The sequence below is a fragment of the Arachis hypogaea genome, chromosome 10 (assembly GCF_003086295.3).
Source record: "Arachis hypogaea cultivar Tifrunner chromosome 10, arahy.Tifrunner.gnm2.J5K5, whole genome shotgun sequence".
In the NCBI taxonomy this organism is placed as follows: Eukaryota; Viridiplantae; Streptophyta; class Magnoliopsida; order Fabales; family Fabaceae; genus Arachis; species Arachis hypogaea.
In genome coordinates, this window is record NC_092045.1 from 1,739,471 (window position 1) to 1,764,706 (window position 25,236).

The following is a 25,236-nucleotide window of genomic DNA, read 5'->3' on the forward strand; positions in this document are numbered from 1 at the left end:
GTACATGAGTGAACCTATCATTCCTCTATACCTTGTTTCATCCACATCTTTTCCATTATCATCTTTTTCAAGTTTAGTGTTAGGATGCATTGGTGTTCCTATTGGTTTAGAATTTTCTAGGCCAAATTTCTTGATTAGTTATAGTGCATACTTTCCTTGGTGAATAAAGGTGCCACTAGGAGTTTGTTTAATTTAGAGAACAAGAAAAAAAGTTAGCTCTCCCATTAAACTCATTTCAAACTCACTAGTCATGAGTTTTCCAAACTCTTCACACAAGGACTCATTGGCCGATCTAAACACAATGTCATCCACATAAAACTTGAACTAAGAGAATATCATCATTAGATGCTTTAATAAATAAAGTAGTATCCGTGGTACCCCTTTGAAATTGATTTTCCAACAAGGCACTAAGCCTTTCATACCAAACTCTTGGAACTTGTCTAAGTCCATTAAGAGCCTTAGAGAGTTTGAAAACATGGTTTGGAAATTTTTTATCTTCAAAATCGGGGGGTTGTGCCACATACACTTCTCTATCATAAAGCCATTAAGGAAAGTACATTTAACATCCATTTGAAACATTTTGAAACCCTTATGGGCAGCATAGGCAAGAAGCAACCTAATTGCTTCCATTCTAGCTACCGAAGCAAAAGACTCATCAAAATCTATACCTTCTTCTTGATCGTAACCTTGGGCCACTAATCTAGCCCTGTTACAAACAACTTTTCCATCCTCACCAAGTTTATTTTTAAAAACCCACTTAGTACCCGTGACTTTCTTACCATCCGGATGAGGTACTAGTGTCCAAACCTCATTTTTGTCAAATTGAGCAAACTCTTCTTGCATAGATTTGACCCATGATGGATCTTCAAGAGCTTGTTTTACATTGTTGGGCTCTATTTATGACAAGAGGGCAAAATTGCTAGGTTCGGATTGCCTTTTTGTTGAGGATCTTGTTGTTACACCTTGAGAGGGATCACCAATGATAAAGCCATGAGGATAACCCCTCATGGACTTCCATTCTCTTGGCTTTCAGAGTGGTGTTGAGCTTTGATGAGCTTCTGTGGGTTACTCTGTTCCAGATTCTCTTGCTAGCTCAGGAGACAAAATGGAAATGTCTTCTCCATTCTGACGAGACAAAACTAGACGGACAGATTCTTCATTTTGAACAGACTTGGAATTTTCTTCATTGGTTTCTTTATTGACAACATCTTCATAATCTGAATCATTATCTATCACAGCACTCAGAATTGAATTAGAATCACAAAATGATACATGTATGGATTCCTCTATGGTTCTATGCTCTTTGAGGTAAATTCTATAAGCTTTGCTAGTGGTGGAGTATCCAACAAACATTCCCTCATATGATTTTGGATCAAATTTACCAAGATTTTCTTTGTTATTAAGCGCAAAACATTTGCATCCAAAAACATGACAATACTTAAGATTAGGAGGGTTCCTTTCCATAGCTCATAAGGAGTTTTCTTCAACCCTTTTCTAATTATGGTCCTATTCAAAATATAACAAGCTGTATTCACAGCTTCAGCCCATAGAAATTTTGAAACCTCATTTTCACACAACATAGCCCAAGTCATCTCTTAAAGGCTTCTATTCCTTCTTTCAACAACCCCATTTTGTTGAGGTTTTCTAGGGCATGAAAAATTATGAGCAATTCCAAAATCATCACAGAATTTTTCAAAGTTTTGGTTTTCAAATTCCTTTCCGTGATCACTTCTCAAATGGGCAACTTTTAAATCTTTTTCATTTTGAATTCTTTTGCAAAGGGTTGAAAAGGCATGAAAAGCATCATTTTTATGAGTAAGAAAAAGTACCCAACCGAATATAAAGTAATCATCCATCACCACTAAGCCATAGTGTTTTCCTCCTAAACTTTGAGTTCTTGTTGGTCCAAATAGGTCAATGTGTAACATCTCTAATGGCCTCTTGGTTGAAATTCCATCTTTTGCTTTAAAAGAGGATTTTACTTGTTTACCTAATTGACAAGCATCACAAGTAAGATCCTTATCAAATTTAATATTTGGAATTTCTCTTACCAAATTTTTCTTAACTAGTTTAGAAATTTGGTACATGCTAGTATGACCCAATTTCTTATGCCATAGCCATTTTTCTGATTCAAGAGAGGTAAAACATGTTATTTTTTTATCCTTTAAATCCTCAAGAGTTAATTCATACATATTATTACACCTTTTAGCCTCAAACAAAATATCTCTAGATTTTTCACATACAACCAAACACACAAACTTTCTAAAAACAACTTCAAAGCCAAGATCATACAATTGGCTAACACTAAGTAAATTATGTTTCAGACCATCAACAAGAAGAACATTATTTATACAAGAAGAAAAACTTTTACCAACTTTTCTAATGGCCACTATTTTTCTTTTACCATCATCACCAAAAGTGACAAACCCTCTATCATATTCATCAAGCTTTATGAAGAAGGTTGCCTTTCTTGTCATATGCCTAGAACATCCACTGTCCATATTACCACATATTGTCTTTCCGCTTGGATACTAGACAAACCTACAAAATGAGCTCAAGTGACCTTAGGTATCCAAATCTTCTTGGATCCTTTCATGTTAAACCATCTCCTATGTCTCAAGCCATTGTAGTCAAAAACAACTTTGTAAATTTTGTCTCCAATCATTCTTTCACCAAAAAAATATTGAATGGGAAAGTGGTCATTTCGGTTGCATAGTCTACAAAACTTTGGAGTTGCTGTTTTGTTACAACTTGTTGGGTTTTGAAGCCTTGTATCATTTGAAGATGAGGCTATGTTTTTAAAATAAGATTTTTCAACAGATTTGAAATTCTTGTGAAACCCCAAGCTAGCTTTATCATACAATGATTTTTGACTAGCTAAGATTTGATTTAAATTTTCAGAACTTTGAGTAAACTTGGCTAAGTCATTTTCAAGATTTTCAATCTTTTTCAGAAACTCTTCATTTTCTTTAAAACAGTTTACATATGCAACAACAGAATGGTCACTTTCACAGCTTCTAAGTTGGGCTTTTAACTGCTTATTTTCTTCAACAAGATCACAAGCAGTTTCGGCCTCCCTTAGCTTATCCTTGAGAAAACCATTTTCAGCTTTTAAGATGGTAATTTGTTACTCAAGATCTTGGTTTTCAAGCAGAAAACATCTAATTTTTTCAGAAAGGTGGTCTATCATAAGATGGAGATCTTCAGTGTCAGGGTTGTGAAAGATTACCTTATCAATGTGATCTGCCATGAGACATGGTTATGACTTGGTTTCGGATTCTTCATCATCATCTGAGTCATTTTCCAAGTCCTCCCATGAAGCCATCAGTCCCTTTTTCTTTCCTCTCTTTGGCTTCTCTTCCTTCTTCAATTTAGGACAATCAGATTTAAAATGCCCAGTCTCTTTGCAGTTGTAACATGTTACATTGCTGAAATCTTTCTTTTATTTTCTTGAGCTGCTTCCCTTGCCTCTTTCCTTGAACTTCACCATTTTCCTGAATTTTTCGGGAAACAACACAAATTCATTTTCAGAGGAATTATTATTGGATTCATCATCCAGGGGGTTAGTAACAGATGTAAAAGTAATTCTTTTTTTTTAATCTTTTTTCAAATAAGTGTTTTCAAAAGCAAGTAGGTTTCCTCTCAAGTCATCATATGTCATGAAATCTAAACTACTGCTCTCAGAAATGATTAATGCTTTAGTTTCTCACTCTTTAGTGAGACATCTCAAAACTCTTCTCACAAGCACAGAATCAGGATACGTAATTCCCATAGCATCTAAGCCAACAATAATGATGTTGAATCTTTCGAACTGTTCATCAATAGATTCTCCTTCCTTCATTGCAAACATTTCATACTCTCTGTTTAACATGTCTATCCGAGTCTTCTTCACTATGGTGGTTCCTTCATGTGTGATTTGAAGTTTGTCCAAAATTTTCTTTGCCATTGTGCATCGTGATACCCGTTGATATTCCTCGAAGATGATAGCATAGTTGAGCAAGTTGACAGCCTTGGCATTGAGCTCCACCTTCTTTCTGTCTTCTTCGGTCCAGTTGCTTTAGGTTTGAGAGAGATTACTCCTTCGGCACTTGTGGTGGTTGAAAATTGAGGACTCTCCAGAATAATTTTTCAAAGTCTGTAGTCCACTCCTTGCACAAAAATCTTCATTCTCTCCTTTCAATAGGTGTAATTTTTCCCATTGAAAAGAGGAGGTCTGTTGCTTGACTGTCCTTCTGTCAGGTTATAGGACACCAGATTAGAGCGACTATTTTCTGCCATCTGGATCTTTTTCTCCAAGTTGCAAAGCTTGATCTCTTTGAGACCAAGCTCTGATACCAATTGATGGTTTTACAGTGGCTAAGAGAAGAGGGGGTTGAATCTTAGCCCCTTTTTTACTTAATAACACTTGCTGGTCTTTGAAACAACTTCTGGATAGACTTTTTTATTTTTGTCTCGTATCCAACCACGAAACTTTTTCTTTTTATCTTGGAACACGGCACGATATATTTTTTAGTTTTATTTTCTGTGCAGCAGAAACAGAAATGGAGTAGAAGAGAGAGAATTACACCAAGATATATCCTGATTCAGCTGCTAAGTGCAATGCAGCCTACATCCAGTCTCCATCACAACAATGATGGAATTTCACTATAATCATATTTGATTACATACACCAATTCTCCCTAGGAACTACCCTTCCTATCCGGGACAAGTCCAGAATATAAACCCAATCCTGAACTTGACTTGGTCACTGCCAAGCTTTCAACTGTAAAGTGCTAACCCAACTTACAAGGGGATTCCCACAGAATCATGATACACAACACAGATGTACAAAGGACCTCTAAGGACTTCTATGGCTTTTTCTTTTAATTTTGCACTGTCTGCCTGTTTTCGCTCTATGACTTTTTCATACTAGCCTCATTGTTTGCCTTTTTCCATGAGACTCAAGACAGACAAAATTAAATAGAAAAATACAAAACAGAATACATTGAAGGAGAAGAACTTCTGTTAGCTTAGGTAGCTCTGAGAACCCTGTGCTTTGCACTCTCACTCCTTGCTTCAAACCCTGGCTGTTCTCCCTTATTTATATAGGGGGAAGCCTCCACGATTGAAACCAAATAAACCAAGCTAAACTTCTTCTTCTTCAAGAAAAACTGGTTCGACCAGAAAGAGAGGAGAGGAAACCGAATGCTTTAACCAACATGCAATTACCTCTGTATCTTCCCTTTACACCAAGCTTCATCAATCCAAGCCATCCCTCCTTGCTTGCACTCCAAGAAGGACTCCCTAGCCCTTGATGCTTCTTGATGCATGACAGCTCCTCCTGCTCCACTTTTGCTACCTCCTTCACGTAGCCACCCTAGCTACCTTCTGTGATGAGTGAACCTAAAAGCAGAGACGAGCCATCCCTCTAAGATCTTCTTTCTCTGACTGAGATATTCTTCTTCCATTTTTGGTATGGAGAGGTTGAGCTTACTTACCAAATCTTACCTCCTTTGGTGAAGATCTCAGCCACAGCATACTTTTTGTTTTCTTTTTCTTGCCATCATTACAATGGTCTTTTTACTGACTCCTTCTTCTTCTTGTTAGTAGCTTGCTAATGCTTCCATGTTTTCTGATGGAAATGACCGAGAGAGAGAGAGAGAGAGAGAAGAGAGTAGCAAGAGAAAAGATAATGCAATGGATATAATGAGTGTTATCAAAAAGAAATTAATTAAGATCAACTCTCCATGCTTCTTGTATAGTAGTGTGTAAGCTACATTTAGTGCCATCAAATCACTTTGATATTTTTTTCTTTCATGTTTTCAAGGTCTGCATTAACTTCACTTAATAAAATTTGAATTCCACCACAAGATGAAGAAAGAAATCCCTTGGAAGCATGCAGCCATGAATCAATGAATTGGGTTTTATTACTTTAAATAAAAGAGTAACTTAACCATAGTCTCCCAATTCCATTTTTCTTTCGGACCAAGCCTTTTGGTTTTGCATCAAAATTTTATTTTGGACTTGTTTATACTTATTCCGGTCCAATTAACATAATCATAATTCAGCCATTTAATATATCAAAAGTGCACAAGGCTGAAAACATTTTCTTAACACAATTGGGCCTCTTTATCAACATATATATGACCTGCACAATAAAATTATCAATCAATACATATTAATTAAAATCAAATTGATAATTTTGTAATTTTAATTAAATTAATAATATTTATTCATCATCAAATTAAATTAGAGTTTTCTAAATTTATCAACGTAAAATTAATAATTAACTGTAAAATTAGATGATTTAATATATTTAACTAAATTAAAATATAATAATTTTTAAGTATCAATTTTCTATAAAAACAATTATACGTGCGTTTTCATCGTTATTTACTGCAAGAAACTAATGGTTTTGTCAATTATTGACCCTTAAAAATTTATGCTCAATTATTCATCTTGAACTTGTATGAATCGAAATATCTCCATCCTTTTTATATTAATATTTTTATTATTTTCAATTGTTAATATTAATGAGTAGCACATTTTATTAAAACATAAATAAATACGCATATATCTTTTGTACAAGTACACAATGATATATCCAAAAATTTAGGCAATTAAAATAAAAATGATAGATAAATATAATAAATAATTTTATTTAATTAGTGAATGATTCAAAGTTAATTTTTAAGTTGTTTAATAAACTTATTAATTCTTGCACTTCTTTTTGGAAGCTTTAGCCATTACAGAAAAATTAAGGAAGTCCAAGGTCGGCCATGATAAGGACGTAAAGAATAATTATCTGAAATAATTTAAAATTCTTACTTTGCTAAGACCTCTTAGCATTTGATTGGAGCCTTAGGGTAATGCTTATCAACACACCAACCACATACTCAATTTGATTACATTTATATTACAAATAATATATTATTGTTCTCAATTCTTACGCAGTAGTAATTAATATAACACTACAGGACAATGGCTGGTCTCAAGGTATGGTAGAGTTTAATATTAAAACCTCTAAATTAAACATAGCAGCTAATATGGTCGAACTTATGTGCACACGATTTCACGTGAAATTAATATTTGAGAATTGTTAGGTAAAAATTTAGTCAAATTAATTAAATTATCTATTGGCTCTTAGGTATCAATTTCACGTAAAGTCGACTTCATCAGAGTTTTTACTAGCTAATATATATATACATACCAAAACTAGGGTAAATATGGTAACATCATATCATTGAATCACATGACGATGAGATACTAATTTTAGGCTTAGTGTATAAACCTTTCAATAGAGCTTTGGCAATCCATTTATATGCTGCTTCAGTTAAGTGTACACCATCCCATGAAATATATTTGGATGGATCATCACAAGCAATCACCTCTGGATCTCCACAACGCACCGATGAATCGTAATTATTATTCACATTTTCGGGAACACAACAAGCATCATGAGTTGAATTTGTGAATCCTGCGTTAGCACGAAGAAACAACAGTACAATTATTGATAATTAATTAACCACGAGATCCTCCATTGTATTGTAAATCTAATATTATATAGGAAATAATAAACAAAACATGGGATAGTACATTATATTGGAAGCCAAAATTAAATAACCACCACATGAAACACATGCATGTGTTGACCGGTGAATAATCTCAAGGAGATCGCAAAAACTCTATTATTTTATATTATTAAGTTTACCATTAGAATGTGTCACGTATTATTTTTTTATTATAATTGAACTAAATTTTTTTTAAATTAAAAATTTTTTTTATTCTTTCACTTATTCTATTTATCTTATATATCATTATCAATAATGACTAATTACAAATTTAAAAATTAAAATATAATTATATTATATATTATTAACTAATTAATTTAATAACTAAAAACTATCACATGACATTTTTTTATTAAAACTGAGAAAAAATATTTTTTTTTAAAATTAATAAACTCTCTTCTTACATTTGTTTATCTACTTCTCTCTCTTTTTCTATTTTTATCTATCCTTCTTACTCTATATATAATTTATATTTTATATATTATATTAATAATTTAACAAATCAAAATATGTCACCAAATATTTTTTATTACAATTAAAATAATTTTTTTCTAAAATTAACAAATTTTCTCTCTTATTCTTTATCTTTTTCTCTCTTTTTTTATTTTCTATTTTTCCTTATCTTTTGTTCTACAAAAAATAAATTAATAAAATAATATAATTTAAATAAAAATATTATTATTATATACATATTTTTTTATTTTTTATTTAATTTTAAATATTCACCGCTTATCTTTTTAATTTATATATTTTTTTTATTATTTTTTTCAAATATTTATTACATATAATTTAAAAAAATATTAATGTTATAATTAAAAATTAGAATTGAGATTCAATTATATTGTTAAAAAAATTAATTTTTAATTAATTTTATAAGTATCAGTATAATCTTTTATGTTTAATTATATTTTTAGATACATATAGAGAAAAAAATACTTTTAAATAGCAAATATAAAAATTAATTATTTTTATTTATACAACAAACTTAACACCTAATTAAATATAAAACTATACATGCTAATTTTTTTCAAATTTTAGATAACAAATATTAAAATTAATTATTAGTAAAAAATTAAACTCTTTCACATAAAAATAATAACTAAAAATCTTAATATTTTTATTTTTTTATTTATGGCGAGATTCTGGCCTTCTTAGTCGACGAAGACTTTTATCCCCTACAACCTTTTTGTAAAAGTAGTTTGATTCTATAAATCTTTTGTGTCATAATCTACAATGTCATATCAGGACAAAACTGACATAATTTTAAAAGATTTATACTCCTATAATATTTTTACAGATAAAAATACTAGTACATATATATTTTAGGATTTTTTTTATGATATCACTAATTTAATAGATTAATAACTAATTTTAGAGTAGTATTTGAATTTTCGACAATTATTTAAAAGAATAAATGAGATAATTTTCACCAATCCAAATTTATTAAGGTTAAGATTTAGAATTTAAAATTTAAAATTTAGAATTAGAAATTTAAGATAAAAAATAATTTCAAAAAAATTACTGGAAAAAATACTCTCTGGTTAAACTTTTAAACAAAATAAGCAATACAATAAGCAAAAGAAAGATAAGAGATGAGTTATGCACCAAATAGGCTTGGAGATTGATATAATGAGTAGGCAGCATGATAATAATCTGCATAAATGATGTTTGTATGGGGATGAAGCACTTGAAGTCGATTGAGTTCAGCATAAAGCTTCTTGTTGTAATCTTTAGCAACCTTATTTAACCATTTGAGACAACCAGCATGATCATACTCTCCCATGTCAGTAGTATGGTATATATTCAAATAGAAGAAAGAGCATCCAAGAGGAAAGTTTCCGGGAACCAATAGAGTTTGAGCCCCCACATCAATTAATTTCTGAAAGCGATTATATAAAATAATGAGACGATTATGTGTTATAGTAGCACGTATTTATATTTGTATTTCAATAATAAAATATTACATACATTGATAGTTGAAGAGATTTCATTTATCACATTTGGCACATACGTCCTCATTATTTCATCTACACTCGTATACTGAAAGAGAGGATGGTTGAGATCGTTGCCACCAATCTCCCCAACAAAAAACAAAGACTTTCCAAGAATTTCTTTACAGCCTGCAAAATAAGATCATATTAATTTGCTCCTTACTTATATTTTAAGTACTGCCAAAAACAGTTAAGCTATTCTGCTGTTCATATTGCATCGACTTATTAGTTTTCTTTTGTTATTATTAGGTTTAATTAGTTGGTTAGTTTACGTAGTCTTATCAAAATTTTAATTAGGTATTTATATTTTTTTAATTAAATTTTTAAATTATTTTTAATTTTATAATTAAATCATTTTTATATTAAAAGTATTAAAATTAATAAAAATATTTTTGAAAAAATATATATGTGATCAAAGATGTAATATCAAACCAAATCTATTATTTGTAGAAATAATAACCATGTATTTGAATGTCATTTTTTATTAACTCTAATATATTAAACTTTAACGTGAAAATATATATTGATAATAGCATGCATAAAACAATTAAGTATTAATTGAATTAAAAAAAAACACACAATCATAAATAATAAAAAAGAAAATCTTACACCACCCATCTAAAAACGAAAATAAATTAATTCTTCAGGTCCAACCATAATGAATAATGAAAAGTATAGTAGTGGGTTCGTTTGTTTAATTTGACTTGTCAACACTCCCAAAAAAAAAAAAAAAAACTCTTTTCGTAGAAAGTAATAATTACTTTTTTATGTCGTGGCCTTCTCCCCAAAAAAATTGTTGATGTTTTGTTTTATTTATTTATCTGCTTTTCTTTAATTCACATCATGTTATTGTTGAAGATAATTTTTACTTTTTAGGTAAAATATAATTTTCTTTGCCATAAAACAATTATTGAATCCAAAACGAAATCGCTTATAAAATATTTTCTTTCTTGATATTATTAGGTCTATTTAAAAAGTTTTAAAAGTAATATCTTTAAACTTTTGACTTATAAAGAATAGTAATATTAATGTCTGATATAATTTTTAAAATTAAATTGCAGTTTTTTAATAAGTTATTTAAAAATTTATAAAGAAGTTAAAAAATGACTTCTTTTATAATAAAAATTTTTTTATTATATTTTTTTAAATAAATATTTTTAAAATTAAAAATTTAAATATAAAATAACTTATTTATAAACTACTTTTAATATGGTTATTTATTATTTAAATTATTTTTCAAAAAGAATTTAATTAAACTGTTTATCCAAACTAAATTTTAGTGGTTTAATAGCAACTACTAATGATGTTATTATTTTGTAAAGAAGACTGTAGTAGTTCAGTAATTTTAGTTATTATTTCATTATTATAAATATTAAATTATTTTTAATAAATAAATTTTATTAATTTATAAGTATAAATTTTAAAAAATATGAGTATAAATTATATTGATTTATGTGTATAAATTTAAATAAATATAAATATAAATTATTATTAACAAAATATTAAACCAAAATGATAATATTTCAATATTTGTAATCTGAAGGAAGAGTGGGAGAGAAAAAGGAAAAATGATTACCTGAAGAAGAATTACAAATGGAAGGAAGCAAGTGTTGGAACCAATCTAGCTGCACTCCGAGAGAATAGTTGGTGGCAATATCATTTATACCCTTATCCACGAAGAAGCTGGGATCTAAAGCAGTGGCACCTCCAACTGCAAAGTTGACTCCCTCCTCCATCGGCTTCCAATCTCTTATCTTGCCATTCTTGATTCCCAAGTATGGTTTCAGCAGCGGAATTCCCATGTGCTCAGCTATATACACATACATATATGAGAAAGTTTACGGGATTAAGAATTTTTGTATTTTGTGGCCAATATTTAACTATCAAAAGAAAAGTGAGTGATTTTTTATTATGATATATAATTTTATACTATTAAAAATACTGTTGATAGCCAATTGATGATTACAAAATATAAAAGAATATAATTAAGGAGAAGATCGAGCGAGATGTTACCAAAGAAATCGATGATAAGGCGGCCATTAGACCATCTTCCAGTTGGGTGATGGAAGTAGGTTTCACCATAAGGAAGGTTTAATACGAGAGATTGCGACGGTGGTATGTGATGATCGGTGTTAATGTCAAAGTATAAGTTTCCGGTGTCGGCAATGGAATCTCCGAAGCTGTATATGGTTGTGAAGCAGCGGCTGGAAATGGAGGAAGAAGCAGCCACGTGGAGGAGGACGATAAGAAGCTGAAGCGGTGCTGTCAAAAACTTGAGCCATGAAGAAGCCATGTGCTGTCCCTCTCACACCTCCAATTCTCTCAGTGCCTCCTCTTTTGCTCTTTTATAATCCTTTACGACCACAATCACCGTAGCAATTATGACACTCAGTTTTAATATTTTTTTTAACAAAAAATAGAAGACTCGAATTTGTATATATAAATTATATATTTATTATATATAAATTTTTTATAAATATAAATATAAATTATTATTAATCAAATACTAATAAAGAATAATAATATTTATTGATAGTATAGTATTGCACTCTACATACATATTAATTATTTACCATAAAATTGACACACCACCTAACATATACACGTTATTTTTTAGGAATCATTTTCACCTGAACCGTAGTAATTGTCAATAAAATGAATTTTCGTTAATATTTTTTTATAAATAACTTATTGACTTTAATAATGATTTACATATTTCTAGCAGTTGTAAATTGTGATAAAAATAAAATAAATTATGTATATTAAAGTTTGTAAAGTTTTTTTTTCTCATTTTTTATTAATACCTTAAGTTAATCTTAGACAAATATGTAAAAGTATTCAGTTATATATGGTACCAAATTAAAAATGTCTGTGTTACATATAACTTCAATGCTACACCTACCACTTTATAGTTATTATTGTAGAATATATTATATCAATACATTGATTGTATTACGAAATCTATAATGAAAATAATTTATCCTAGTTTTTATCAAAATTAAATTCTACTTATGAGTAAACACGCACATTTACAAAAACAAATTAGATCAAACATTTTAATTTTTAACAAATTTTTGTTTTCTAAAAATTCTCTAAAACTACTATAATGAAACATTGGTCTTTTCATTATTTTAAATGAAATTAATTTGTCTTATAATAATATATTTTAAAATTAATTATTTTATAATAAATTTTTTTAAACAAATTATTTATTTGACATTGAAAATTTAACTGAAAGTGATATATATTAATCTATCCAAAAAGAGAAAAGCTCTGCATACAAGTCGTTAGGGCTTGTATACTTTACAAGTTAATTAACGAATAAACCCCAAAAACACGATGCAAGGTCTACGTTCTTCTTCTTTTTCTTCTTCCTCTTCTTCTTCTTCTTCTTCTTCTTTTCATAATCGTTTGGATGTATTTCTATAATCGTTTGGGTGAATTTCTGTAATCCTTTGGGTGTATTTCTGTAATCGTTTGGGTGTATTTCTGAAGTTCCATTATCTTCAAATTTGGCAAGAAAATTGTTTTTATGGAGGAAGAAGAAGAAGAGTCGTTCATAATGCATGGTGAATAGCGCGCTTTGGAAATAGGAAGTTGTTGAATAACGTGCGTTTTATTTACTCTTGAATATGGAAGTGTGTAATGCGTTAATTAAGTGTAATGCGTGTGTTTTATTGAACTTGTAAGACTTGTAAGTAAAAAAGACTTATATGTGTAGTATACCTCGTCCAAAAAATAAAAAATTGTTGAGTAAAGTGTTCATTCTAATTTTTTTAGACCAATTTGAGTGTTTAGTCAACTCTTATTTATACATGTTTTAAATACATCATATCATATTATGATGATTTTCATTGATATAAAATAATTTTATAAGTAAAATATATATACAAAATAATATTATATAAAAAATAAAATTCATTATTTTTTAATAATACTCTAAACATCAATAATATAAAAATAAAATATTGATCAAGATATTTTTCATTTATAAATTCTAAAATTTATAAGTCTGTTAGCTACAATTCACACATGCCATTTCTACTATTGTAATTCTCGCTTAACAAATTAAAGCAAGCAATCTTTTTTGCTATTTTCATCAATATAGAACATAGTCAGATGAATATCATTGCTCAATTTTAAAACAGTACGGTATCACGCATCGTCATCAGTCGTCACCTACCTCACCAGATGTTCCATGGTCACAATTCTTTTATTCATAAAAGGTTGTTACCCATCACTTTCGATCTTTATAGCGTAATTTTACAAATATAGCCACGTGGCCAAGAGCATGTTGAACCAGAGAAAAGTGAGAGAAAAGATGAAAATTTACATGCAGTCGATTTTACGTGAAGTTAATATTTAAGAGCCGTTAAATAATTTAACTGATTTGACTAAATTTTTACTTAACAACTCTTAAATATCAATTTCACATGAAGTTGATTTGACATGAGTTTTTACCGAAAGAAAAAAGAGTAATGAAACTTGCAATAACGAAGACTCTCAATTATTACAATGCTAATTAACTACCTGATAGATATAGCAAACTGTACAAGTTGTCATAACTACTTACACTGGAAGCAAAATGTGTAACAAACTTAACATAGTGTAAATAGCAATCACCTAGCTAATTCTTGACCACAAACTTTGATTGACTTCTTCTATTTCAAACTGTTTGGGGTAACTGCTGATGATAGTAAAGTAAGAAGGTTAAGCCGTGGCAGTAGTGTTGTCATTTCTGAAGCTTCACTGATTTTGGTTGTCTGCCACTTTGATCTCAATTGCTTTATGCGTGCTGATTGTGAAACGTGGGAAGCGTCACACTCACACTACGAACTGAATAGTGATGATTATTCTGTTATCCACTATTGATATTAAATATTAAAAATGAATATTTCCTATATTTTATTCTAAAGTTTTACATACACAAGCCCTACTAATTATTGCCTCGTGCTTCACGCGGACAATAAAGAAGTCTCGTCCAATCTCAACAATTTTTGGTTTGGCCTACTAATAGATATTAACATATGAACATATATGATGATATCATCTCTATCAATTTTTTTTTCATTCCATCAATCACATTTTAACTAAAATTTTTATATTAATTTTTTTCTGACCATCTTTATATATATATACTATTCATTAATTTTAAATTCACATACGCATCAATTTAATGCATGCCCGTGTTGTCTCTTTAAATGTTTTTCTCCCCCCCCCCCCTCTTTTCTTTTCTTTTCTCTTTGGTACTATTTATTATTACATCTTTTTTAAATTTATTATTTAAAAAGAATCACATAACATACAAATAATATATACAAGCATAATTCAATAAGCGAATAATTAAATTAGAATTTACAAGAACAATTTCAAATTACAAGGTGTATATATATGACTACATACACCAATAGTTCAATCTAATTATCTAATTGCGTCTTTAAGGATGCTACTAAATGTGGTACCTTGGTTGATGATCTCAACATATATATATATATGGAAGCCTTTCAAACTCTCAAAAACAAGTTGTTTGAACTACTATATATACTTCTAACACTTTAAAAACAAATAGATTTGATATATATATATGTTATTGTTATATTTCTGAATCACATGAGCTAGCAATACTAGGATTGGTATATGGTCCATTTAATAAACCTTTTGCAATCAATTTATATGCTGCCTCAGTGAGGTGTAAACCATCCCAAGAAATAAATTGGGATGGATCATCACAAACAACAGTAACTCCTGGTTTGCCACAATCAATTGGTCCCTTGATTTTGTTTGGAATCCCAGCAGGTGGACAACAAGCACTAAGTAATGATTCTTTGAATCCTGCAAAACCATGAATTGATATATAATTACACTCAAAATCCTCCTAATGAAATTAACTTTGCATATGTGTGATATAAGCAAAAAGGATAATGGGGAGTTATATATTATTTACCAAAATGTGTGGGGGATTGATATATTTGCAAGGCAGCATGATAATAATCTGCATAGATGATATTGACATTGGGATGAAGCACTTGGAGTCGATTTATTTCACCATAAAGTTGCCTGTTAAAGTATTCTGCAAACTTGTTTAACCACTTGAGACAACCAATTTTATCATATGCTTCACTATCTTCAGTCTTGAACATTGACAAATAGACATAATTGCATCCAAGAGGGAAGTTTCCAGGAACTAGGAGAGTTTGAGCTCCCAAATCAATCAGTTTCTGCCAACCAAACACAAAATTAAAGAAATATATAATTCACCAAAGATTCAGGGACGCACTAAGTTACAATTGAAATAGAAATTAAACTAATAAAAAAGAATTGCTCAGAGAATCAAGAGACAGCCTCAAATAGACAGACACTACTTCAACAAAAACGACAACCTTAAGACAAATAAGTCATAACTCATAAGGGGGAGAATACAAAATTCACTAACCATAATTTATATTTATTTTATCGGTTTTGTTAGGTAAACAACGACTTTTGTAGACAATATGAATAATAGACTCTAAAATTGACTCAATAAAGTAAAAAAATACTCTACCCTCAATTTACTTCATAAACCCTAATATTATGATAACTATATGCACACCTAGTGAATTGAACATCCAACCATTGTTAACTGTGCATGAGTAAATCGAATAAAAAAAAAATTATCTAATTAAAAATGATCAATATAATCATCTGCATACCTATTAAATTAAATATTCAGTATATCCATTGTTTATATTGTTTAATTTTTTCATTGTCTCCCTATACTTTATTTTATTTTATTTTTTATTTATTTATTATAGAGTATATTAAATAAAATAAAAAATAATAAATTATTTTTAATTAATATTTTTTGTTATCAAATATTTGATTCACTAAGCACAAATATCTTCACATTCAAATGTTGAAAATAAATCAGTACTACCATATATAAAACAATAACAGCCAACAATTTCACACTTTCCAGGGAATTTTACTTCTTGCTATATTATATATTTCATTGCAATAATTAACTATGAACGATATAATTCGTTAGAATTCAAATAAAACAAAGATGTATGTGATTGGTTGATATAACGTCATACCATACATGTCAGCACTTATGCCATATTAATTGATGAAAAGTTAAATAAATAATTCAAATAAACTGTTTATCTAGAGAAGAAGGGAGTGGATATTTTTCAGTGAAAAAAAAATTGGATGATGTTAATTATGATCTCTCATTCTTTATTATTCTTTCTTATATTTATTTTTAATCTCATTTATAAAGTTAATAATGAGATATTACACTTTATTTCCTTAAATGTTAAAAAAATTGGAGAAGATTCATTTCCGATAAGAAGATATGCCATGTATAGGAGAAGCATAGACAATTACTCTAAAGAAAAGTTTAGAAGGCCAACAGTTTTATTAAAATTTGGCCCGTATTTAACCAGTAAAATTAAAGTGAGTGATCTTCTACCTTTGAATGAAATTACCAATGATAATTAATTGATAACTACAAATCACAAAATTTACTGTCTCTTAACACTCCTCTTATTCTAATATATATTTATGTTTTCAAAAATATTTAATAACAAAAAATAATTAATTAAAATTAACTAAAATTTATTTTATTTAATATTTATTAATTATCTGCCTGTTTTTTTTTTCATTTTTTTAACATTGTCGTCACATTTTTATATATTTTTAAAATTCTTACCCTGATAGCCAAAGAGATTTCATTAATCACATTGGGTACGTATGTCCTGAGTTCTTCAATACTCTTGCGTAAAAATAGAGGATGGTTGAAGTCATTGCCACCAATCTCACCCACAAGAAATAACGAGCTCCCAAGTACTTCTTTACACTCTGCAAAATTAGACCATAGTTTAATTTAATTACTCGCCTTGTAATTGTGTGTGTTTGTAAATTGGTTTAGTTTTAAGGTGTGTGCTTCACCCCTCCTAAAAAGTTATTTTTTTATTAGAACTTAAATATTTTATACCACATCAATTAGATATAGTTAACATCAAGAATAAGTAATTTTGTTTATAGAAATAAAAGATGAAATAAGAGAAATTTTTGGATGCTTCGAGAATAATTTAGTACTTTTATTATGATTTATTAATTGTCTTTGGTGAGAGTATTTTTCGACTTAACTCTTCTTTTACTCGGCATATCCTTGTAGACTCTATAAAAAAAAGCATTATAAATTTATTATTTTTATTTGAATCTTAAAAGTTAATAAATAGAAACTAAAAGCATACAAATAATGAATAACTTCAATAATTCTATCAACTGATGATAAAGCTAAAGGTTATATAAAAAAATCCTGTTAGGAAGACAATGATCTATTTGTACAATGAGCTATTGAGTTACAAAATGAACATTCTCGATCGAACTCTTGATCTTTTGGATTTAGTACTATAATATTATATAATAATATCATTCATCCCAAAAATTTCAGTTGATCAGAAAAGATAACACTAATGATTATATATCTAATACTCCATAAATCTCCATTGTAAATATTGTATAAGTATTTCATTGGCTCCTCATACTTTTTTTTTCAAAAATTATTTTATTAAAACATTTAAAGATTAAGTGAGTTCTATGGTGCATTTGTTATAGTGCCTAAATTGCCTAACTTTCTTTTTAAAGTAAAAAATAAAATGTTTAAAATAAAAAATAAATCATATAAAATTTATTAAATATAATTTATTTACTTCTTTTAGTAATTTAAGTACAAAGTGATAGACACTATAATATTCATTGATTAAGTGAGTTCACCTCCTACTTTTTCTATTTTGGGGGAAAAGAACTTTATGTAGTTAGAACACTTGAAAGTTGAAAGTGAAATCTAAAGTTACCTGAAGGAGAATGACAGATAGAAGGGAGCAACTCCTCTGTGAACCAATGTAACTGCACTCTCAAAGAGTAGTTTGTAACAACATTAGAGATCCCCTTCTCTAAGTAGAAGCTTGAATCTAAAGCAGTGGCTCCTGCAACAGCAAAATTCACCCCCTCCGTTGGCTTCCAATCTTTTATCGTCCCGCTCTTTATTCCCAGATACGGCTTCAGCAGTGGGAACCCCATCTTCTCAGCTGCCAAACCCAATATATTAAATTTTTAGGATAACTAATTTCATAATATAGTATAAGAATTTTGTTAGTTACACAATGATTGTTGTGAATACCGTGAACAATAGATTTTAAAATTAGCTCTATAAATTAAAAAAAAAAATAGATACAAAATCAAACAAACTAAAATAAAAGTCTGGATTAGTTACCGATGAAATCGACGATAAGGCGGCCATCAGACCATCTTCCAGTGGGGTGATGGAAAAAGGTTTCTCCATAAGGCACGTGTAATGCCAAAGTTTGTGATGAAGAGAGTGTATGATTAGTATCATAGTTGGAGTTTCCGGTGTCGGCAAGAGAATCTCCGAAGCTATATATTGCTCTGTAGCACCGATTTGAGGAAGATAATGGTGTTGCCCCGGCAACCACGTGTACGGCAAGAACCACCAGAAACCAAACCCATGATGAAGAAGCCATGCAATGCTGAAGATGAGGGAATCTAATGATATAGTGAATCCAAGTGTTATATTCTTACCATGAAACTTACTCCTGCGAAGCGACTTATATAGATGAGAAATTTTGTGCCGTGGTAGGATTCTATCGCTATCAGCTTTTTATTATTAATTTAATCGGTAGTACTAGCTAGCGAATAAACTATCCACAATTAATATATAGGTTATATTAGGTGTATATCAAAATCTGTCATCAAAATCAATCATTAGTATAAAATATATATTAACAAATATACATAAAAAATAAATTAAGCCATATATATATTTATATACAAATATATAGTCATTAATTTAATTATACAAATAATATTTCTCCTAATATATAGATGGAACCACGCAATTAATAGATGAGAGAACGTACACCTCAGATCTAAAATGTTAAAAATTATACAATCTTTTAAAAATAAATTCCAAATCCTTATATATATATTTTTATTGTTAACCACTTAACCCTACAAAATTCTGCACATTTTATAAAAAATTCAAACATTTTAAATTTAATTAGTTTCAATTTATTAAAAATAAAAAATATTCAAAAATTATTAATTTGTAATATAATAAAAAATCTGTTTCAATTTATTGATTATAAATGTTATATATTTAAAATTATAAATATTATATATTTAAAATTATAGATATTAAATTAAAAATATTTAATAATTTTTATTATATAACTCATATTTTTAAATAGAGATTATTATAAAATAAAAATAAAAATAAAAAATAAAATACGAAAAAAAATTATAAAATAAATTTTTAAATAAAATTATTAATTCATCATATTAAAATTAATAAATAAGCATATATATAAATATCAAATAAAATTTTAAATTAATTTAAAATCATGAACTATTAGCACATATATAAAATAATTTGAAATATATAATAAGAGGTATATAGTGTAGAATTGGATAATATTAATTGTAAAAATTCCTTTAATTATATATAGATATTAGATGTTTAAAATTATGGATGTTATGTGTATAAAATTATAGATGTTATGAGTGTAAAATCATAAATATTATGCATGTAAAATTATGGATGTTAATTTAAAAATATTTTTATAAATATTATTATACAACATACTTTTATATATTGATTGTTATAAAGTAGAGAATAGAAATAAAATATGAAAGAAAATGATAAAATAATTGATACTTAAAGAGATTTTAGATAAAATAAGCAATAAAAAAATATAAAAAATATAAAAATGTGAAACAATAATGGGCACCATCTAACCAAGGCTCTATGTTAACGGCAAATTCAAATATCATAAAATATTAGTAATGAAATATAATTCTAAATTAACAAATTTGAATGTTAAATTAGTTATTTTTAATGTTATAGTGGTTGAATTTTGTATACTAATTTACACGACAACAACAATAATAAAGATTGTTAGATTGATCATCAAAGAAACATAGAAAAAAAATATAATTTGAGTTTTTACAAAATAAATAATTGCGTGCACGTAAAGTTGGATTAAAAATAAAAATAGTAGAAGAAATTGTGCAATAAATTAAAAGATATTGAATCCTTTATAATTAATTACATTAAATGATTTTAATTAACATTGATTGTGTAACAGTAGCACTAATTCTTATTAGATAAGAAGGCTTAAATTCGCAATTTCTTATATGAATATGAGGAGATTATACCATTTAAACTATAACTCATTAGTGAATAAAATTGTATCTTTAAAATATGCACATATAAAAATTTATATTCACCGCTATAAATTATATTTGATTGAAATTGTTCAATCTTAAATATCATTTATTTAAATTAATTGATAATGCTAAATTCTTTTGTTTATCAAATATTTTCTTTAATTTTATTATTATGCTTCGAACCACGGACGCACTTATACGTACATAGTATACCATTATACGATACCAATAATATGCTAATGTATTATAATATATTTTAAAAAATATCAGGGGATCATAATTTATTAATTTTAATCATAATTTAATAATTAATTCAATTTTTTCATTTTTTTGTCTAATTTTTTAGTTAAATAATTCAACAATATATTTTATTACATATTTTTAAATATTAATAATTAATTAGTGACTAAAAATAATAAATTTTGATAATTTTTTAATATTTTTGTATAATATTAAAAATATCTTTTATTTATATTAAAATACAATTAAATATGCTAAAGTATAAGCTTAAGCTATAGAAAGCTTAGCAACTACCGTTTCTTGATTCTTGTCTATCTGATTTGACCTTTTCTAATGAACCGTCCAAATGGTTGGTGGTACCACCATTGCGGAGTGTTTGGACTTTAGAGTTATCCTTCACTACCTTCTTCAATTCATATACTATTATTACTTGTAGGCTGGTTTATAAGTATTTAATTGTTTATTATAATGTTAGTAAAACTAATTATTTTTCATTTCCAAAACTTAAAAAGAAATCGAAATCATAAATTTAAATGGATGATATAGTTTGAATTTTGAAAATGTCGCTTGAACATCATTATTAAACTCATGTATATATCATTGTCTAGTGACAATTGTAAGAAGCTCAATTTAAAAATCATGCTCACCTACCACGCTTTTCTCTACCTATATTTGGAGAACCACCTTATCTGCTTTTCCACTGTGCACAAATGCCACCTCTTTCCGGCACGTGCAACCACCATGTGCATTATTGGCCCTTTGCTTCAGGCAACGTTCTATTGGTTCCTTCAAAGCTTCAATCAATAATAATTATTACGCTATAGACTATAGTTTGTTTTGAATTTGAATTTTGAAGTATGTATGAGTATAATATAAAAAAAAAGAAACAATTATACTATGTCATAAACTTATTTATTTAAAAATATTAAATTAATAGAAAATACACAGAAAAATTATTGTTTCTATAAAAATTCATCATCTCTTAGAATAAAAGTTTCCTAGCTGATGATTAGGCCTAATCTTTTGTTTTAACATTAAAAAATGAAGTACTCATAATATATATTGACATTTCGTGAAATTGTTAATGCGTATATTATATGCCAAATTGCCAATAATTTCTAACTTTAACAATAACTTCCTTTCTTCACGAATTTCTATTTTTTTGGCGACTTCTTGTGTACGGAGAAAAATAATTGTAATGTAATTGTCATATGATAGAAAGGGCCATTATTTTAAAGAGTTGTAACAACGGCTCCATTATTTCCTTTGGATGACAAATTAAACTTCATTTAATTATTGAATTTTTTTTCTAAAACTAGAAATTTAAGTTATACGATCATGTATTCATGTGTGAAACCGATAGTTCTTTATTGAAGATTCCCTGTATGGAATCACATATACAAAGCACATTAATTAGTTGGAGTCCATGAATTCGTATATTTTGAGTGAATCGAATTTGGTTAGATTCTTTGAACAATGAATGCTTCTACGTTCCGAAATTGAAAATGATAATATTTCTCAAATGAAGTAGTTGTGTCAAAGAATTGTTAAATGCAACATGGAATTTCGATTTAAATAAAAGGAACTAAAATAAATTGATTCCGGAAAAAAATCAAATCTCTACAAGAATCACGCCTTACCATTTTTGGTGTAAGCTTATTATATTATTAATTAATGTATGTCTATATATAATTTTCTTCTTCTTCTACTTCGCATTAAAGGACGAGCACTAATTAAAAATATGGAACTTAGGAAATGAGCTAAACAATCAAACAATTTTCATAAACTTGAAATTAAATATTAGTCTTATTAGATGCATTATTATTGTGGACTATGTCTGTTTAATTTCCTGATGACATCTTTTAATTAGTTCGGATATTTTTATATATTAGAGATATAATTTATGTATTTTTTTATTAATTTAGATTTAGAAAAAATAATTTTATGATATGATCACAACAGAGTTTTTATAATAAAAAATTTTTAAAATTTATAAGGTAAATTTAAAAATAAAATCATACAATAATTCACACAAATTTCAGAAAGAATTTTGTATGAATAGGCGCATTTAAAAATATAATTTTTTATCAATTTAAATTTTTAAGTTAATTTCATATGATAAAATGATCATCTATAGTCTGAAAATAAGACACACTTAATTAGACTTATTCAAAGGTGCCATCACCACCAACTCAAGCAACGACATGCTTTTGCTCTCTTTGTATGTAATCCATTCCTTTTAAATATTGTGTGGGGCGCGTGATAAGTGCAGTATATGTATTATCATCAACAGTATTATTGTATAGATTAATTAATAATGAAGGTTATCGTCCACTCAATTATTTTGATGACCTTCTATATTATCCATAACTCGATTTATCTAGTCTTTCTCAAATCTCAACTTTTTGTACTCATGTCAAGACTTGAAGAACCATTTGCCCTTGAAATTAGGTTACATATATAAGGTAGTTAATAATTTTATAGATAACTTTGATATATTTTTACAAATGGAGTTTATTTATGTGCGAAGATTTTCGAGTAAGTTGAAGTAAAAAACTATTTTTAATATTTATAAAATATATTATATAGTACACAGAAATTAAAAAATTATTATATTTTTACTATAATTAAAATAGATTACAATTACTAATTACAAGAGATTTATACTTTTATAAACCATCTAAGTTTTTTTTTTAAAACAAAAAGCTCAACACAATCAAATAGAGTATCAATAAAAAAGTACTAAACAGATAAAATAAACTAATTTTTAATTATTTTTGATAAAAATCATCAACAACCCAAAATATCAAATATCATTATACTTTTTGTAACTCCTAATCGACTTGTTGACTATTCTTATAATACCAATTTCTTGATTCCTAAAGATTCTGTCATTCTTTTTCACTCAAGTTATTCCAAATTTAATAATTTACTTAGGTGCTAATTCAACTTAGTTAAAAAAACTAAGTGTATTTTAAATTTAATACACTTTTAAAATCAAACATTCAAACAAAAGATTAAATAATTTTTATGTGCATTAGTTATTCTCTTTATCTTTTAAATGTCTCAAAGTAAACTTAAATCTATAAATAAATAAATAAATAAATAAATACACTCAAACAGCAATGAATAAGAATTGTATGTATGTGATCAGATTATGCTCGAATAATTGCCTTTTTCTTTAATTAAAATCTTCGTGTATATATATATAACTTGAAATTTTTTTTAATGTTAACATAATTTTCTTTTTGATTAAGTTAGTCGTTGCACGTATCAATGCTCTAGCCGTTGACATTGAAGAGAGAATATTATATTGTTTTCTTTGTTTTACGTTTTCAAGTGTAGTAACTTCTCATTATATAATCTGATGATTTTGGAGTGAATTCTGCTGATTTACTTGATTATTGAATGAATTGTTTGATATTAATCTTTGATTACCCATCCATAAGTACCTATAATGTTTATAAAAAAAATAAATATAATAAAAAAATTAATGCAAGGTTTTAGTCGGTAACCCATGAACTTTCTTTCTCTTTAATCTTTAGAAGGTGAAGAATTATTCAAGTTAATACTACCACCTAACGTTAATTAATTAACAGATTATTGTTGTATTATACGTCAACCATAACTCATCATTAGACTGTCTAATGTACTGCACAAAAAAAAAAAAGTCTATCTAATGTACCTATCGTAGACGTTACATTTTTCAGATATGCTTAAGTTATTAATATTTTTTCGCACATCATAGCTATATAGTTTTTTGTTTTCATTTCCGAAGAATTCCCCGTGTTATATATATATAGCATATTATTCTCACTTTGAATGATTATATTATTAAAAAAGAAATATTTTCCTCCATTCAAAGCTAGTAAAACATCATGATGGTCCATCCATATTCATAACTAATCTCTCTCCTACATATTTAAGCTTACCTTTTCAGTTGAAGTTTTTTAACTAGAAATTTAACCAAGGACCCAGATTTAAAACCGTCATAATATATTATGTGCGAATAATATATAGAGTATATATGGTGCTTATGTTTATAGGAATTACAGTGACTATATAAATATTATTAAAATTAAAATGATATTTTTTATATTTTAATAATATCTTTTTTGGTTTTTTAAATTAAAAATATTATTTCATAAACTACCATAACCACTCTAGCATAGCATGCAATATATATTAACATAAGATAAGAGGTAATCATCCACTTTCTCTTT

At 27.7% G+C, this 25,236-nt stretch overlaps 1 protein-coding gene across 6 annotated transcripts; it reads right to left on the bottom strand.

Annotated features, from left to right (window-relative positions):
• Positions 1-4,561: 4,561 nt before the first annotated feature.
• Positions 4,562-19,139, bottom strand: LOC112714497 (GDSL esterase/lipase At1g28590). Of its 6 annotated transcripts, none has more exons than XM_025766104.2 (7): positions 18,382-18,519; positions 11,555-11,894; positions 11,118-11,351; positions 9,519-9,670; positions 9,156-9,429; positions 7,271-7,456; positions 4,562-6,127 (listed from the first exon to the last, which is right to left on the bottom strand). In XM_025766104.2, exons 2-7 carry the CDS (start codon positions 11,832-11,834, stop codon positions 6,090-6,092), a joined length of 1,164 nt encoding a protein of 387 aa, XP_025621889.1. In that variant the 5' UTR covers positions 11,835-11,894; positions 18,382-18,519; the 3' UTR covers positions 4,562-6,089. The 6 variants fall into 6 exon arrangements, with proteins under 6 accessions (XP_025621889.1, XP_072060495.1, XP_072060494.1 ...); XM_072204394.1 differs by lacking the exon at positions 11,555-11,894 and adding an exon at positions 18,801-19,139 and having other exon boundaries at positions 5,459-5,611; positions 18,382-18,615; XM_072204393.1 differs by lacking the exon at positions 11,555-11,894 and adding an exon at positions 18,801-19,139 and having other exon boundaries at positions 5,885-6,127; positions 18,382-18,615.
• Positions 19,140-25,236: the final 6,097 nt, after the last annotated feature.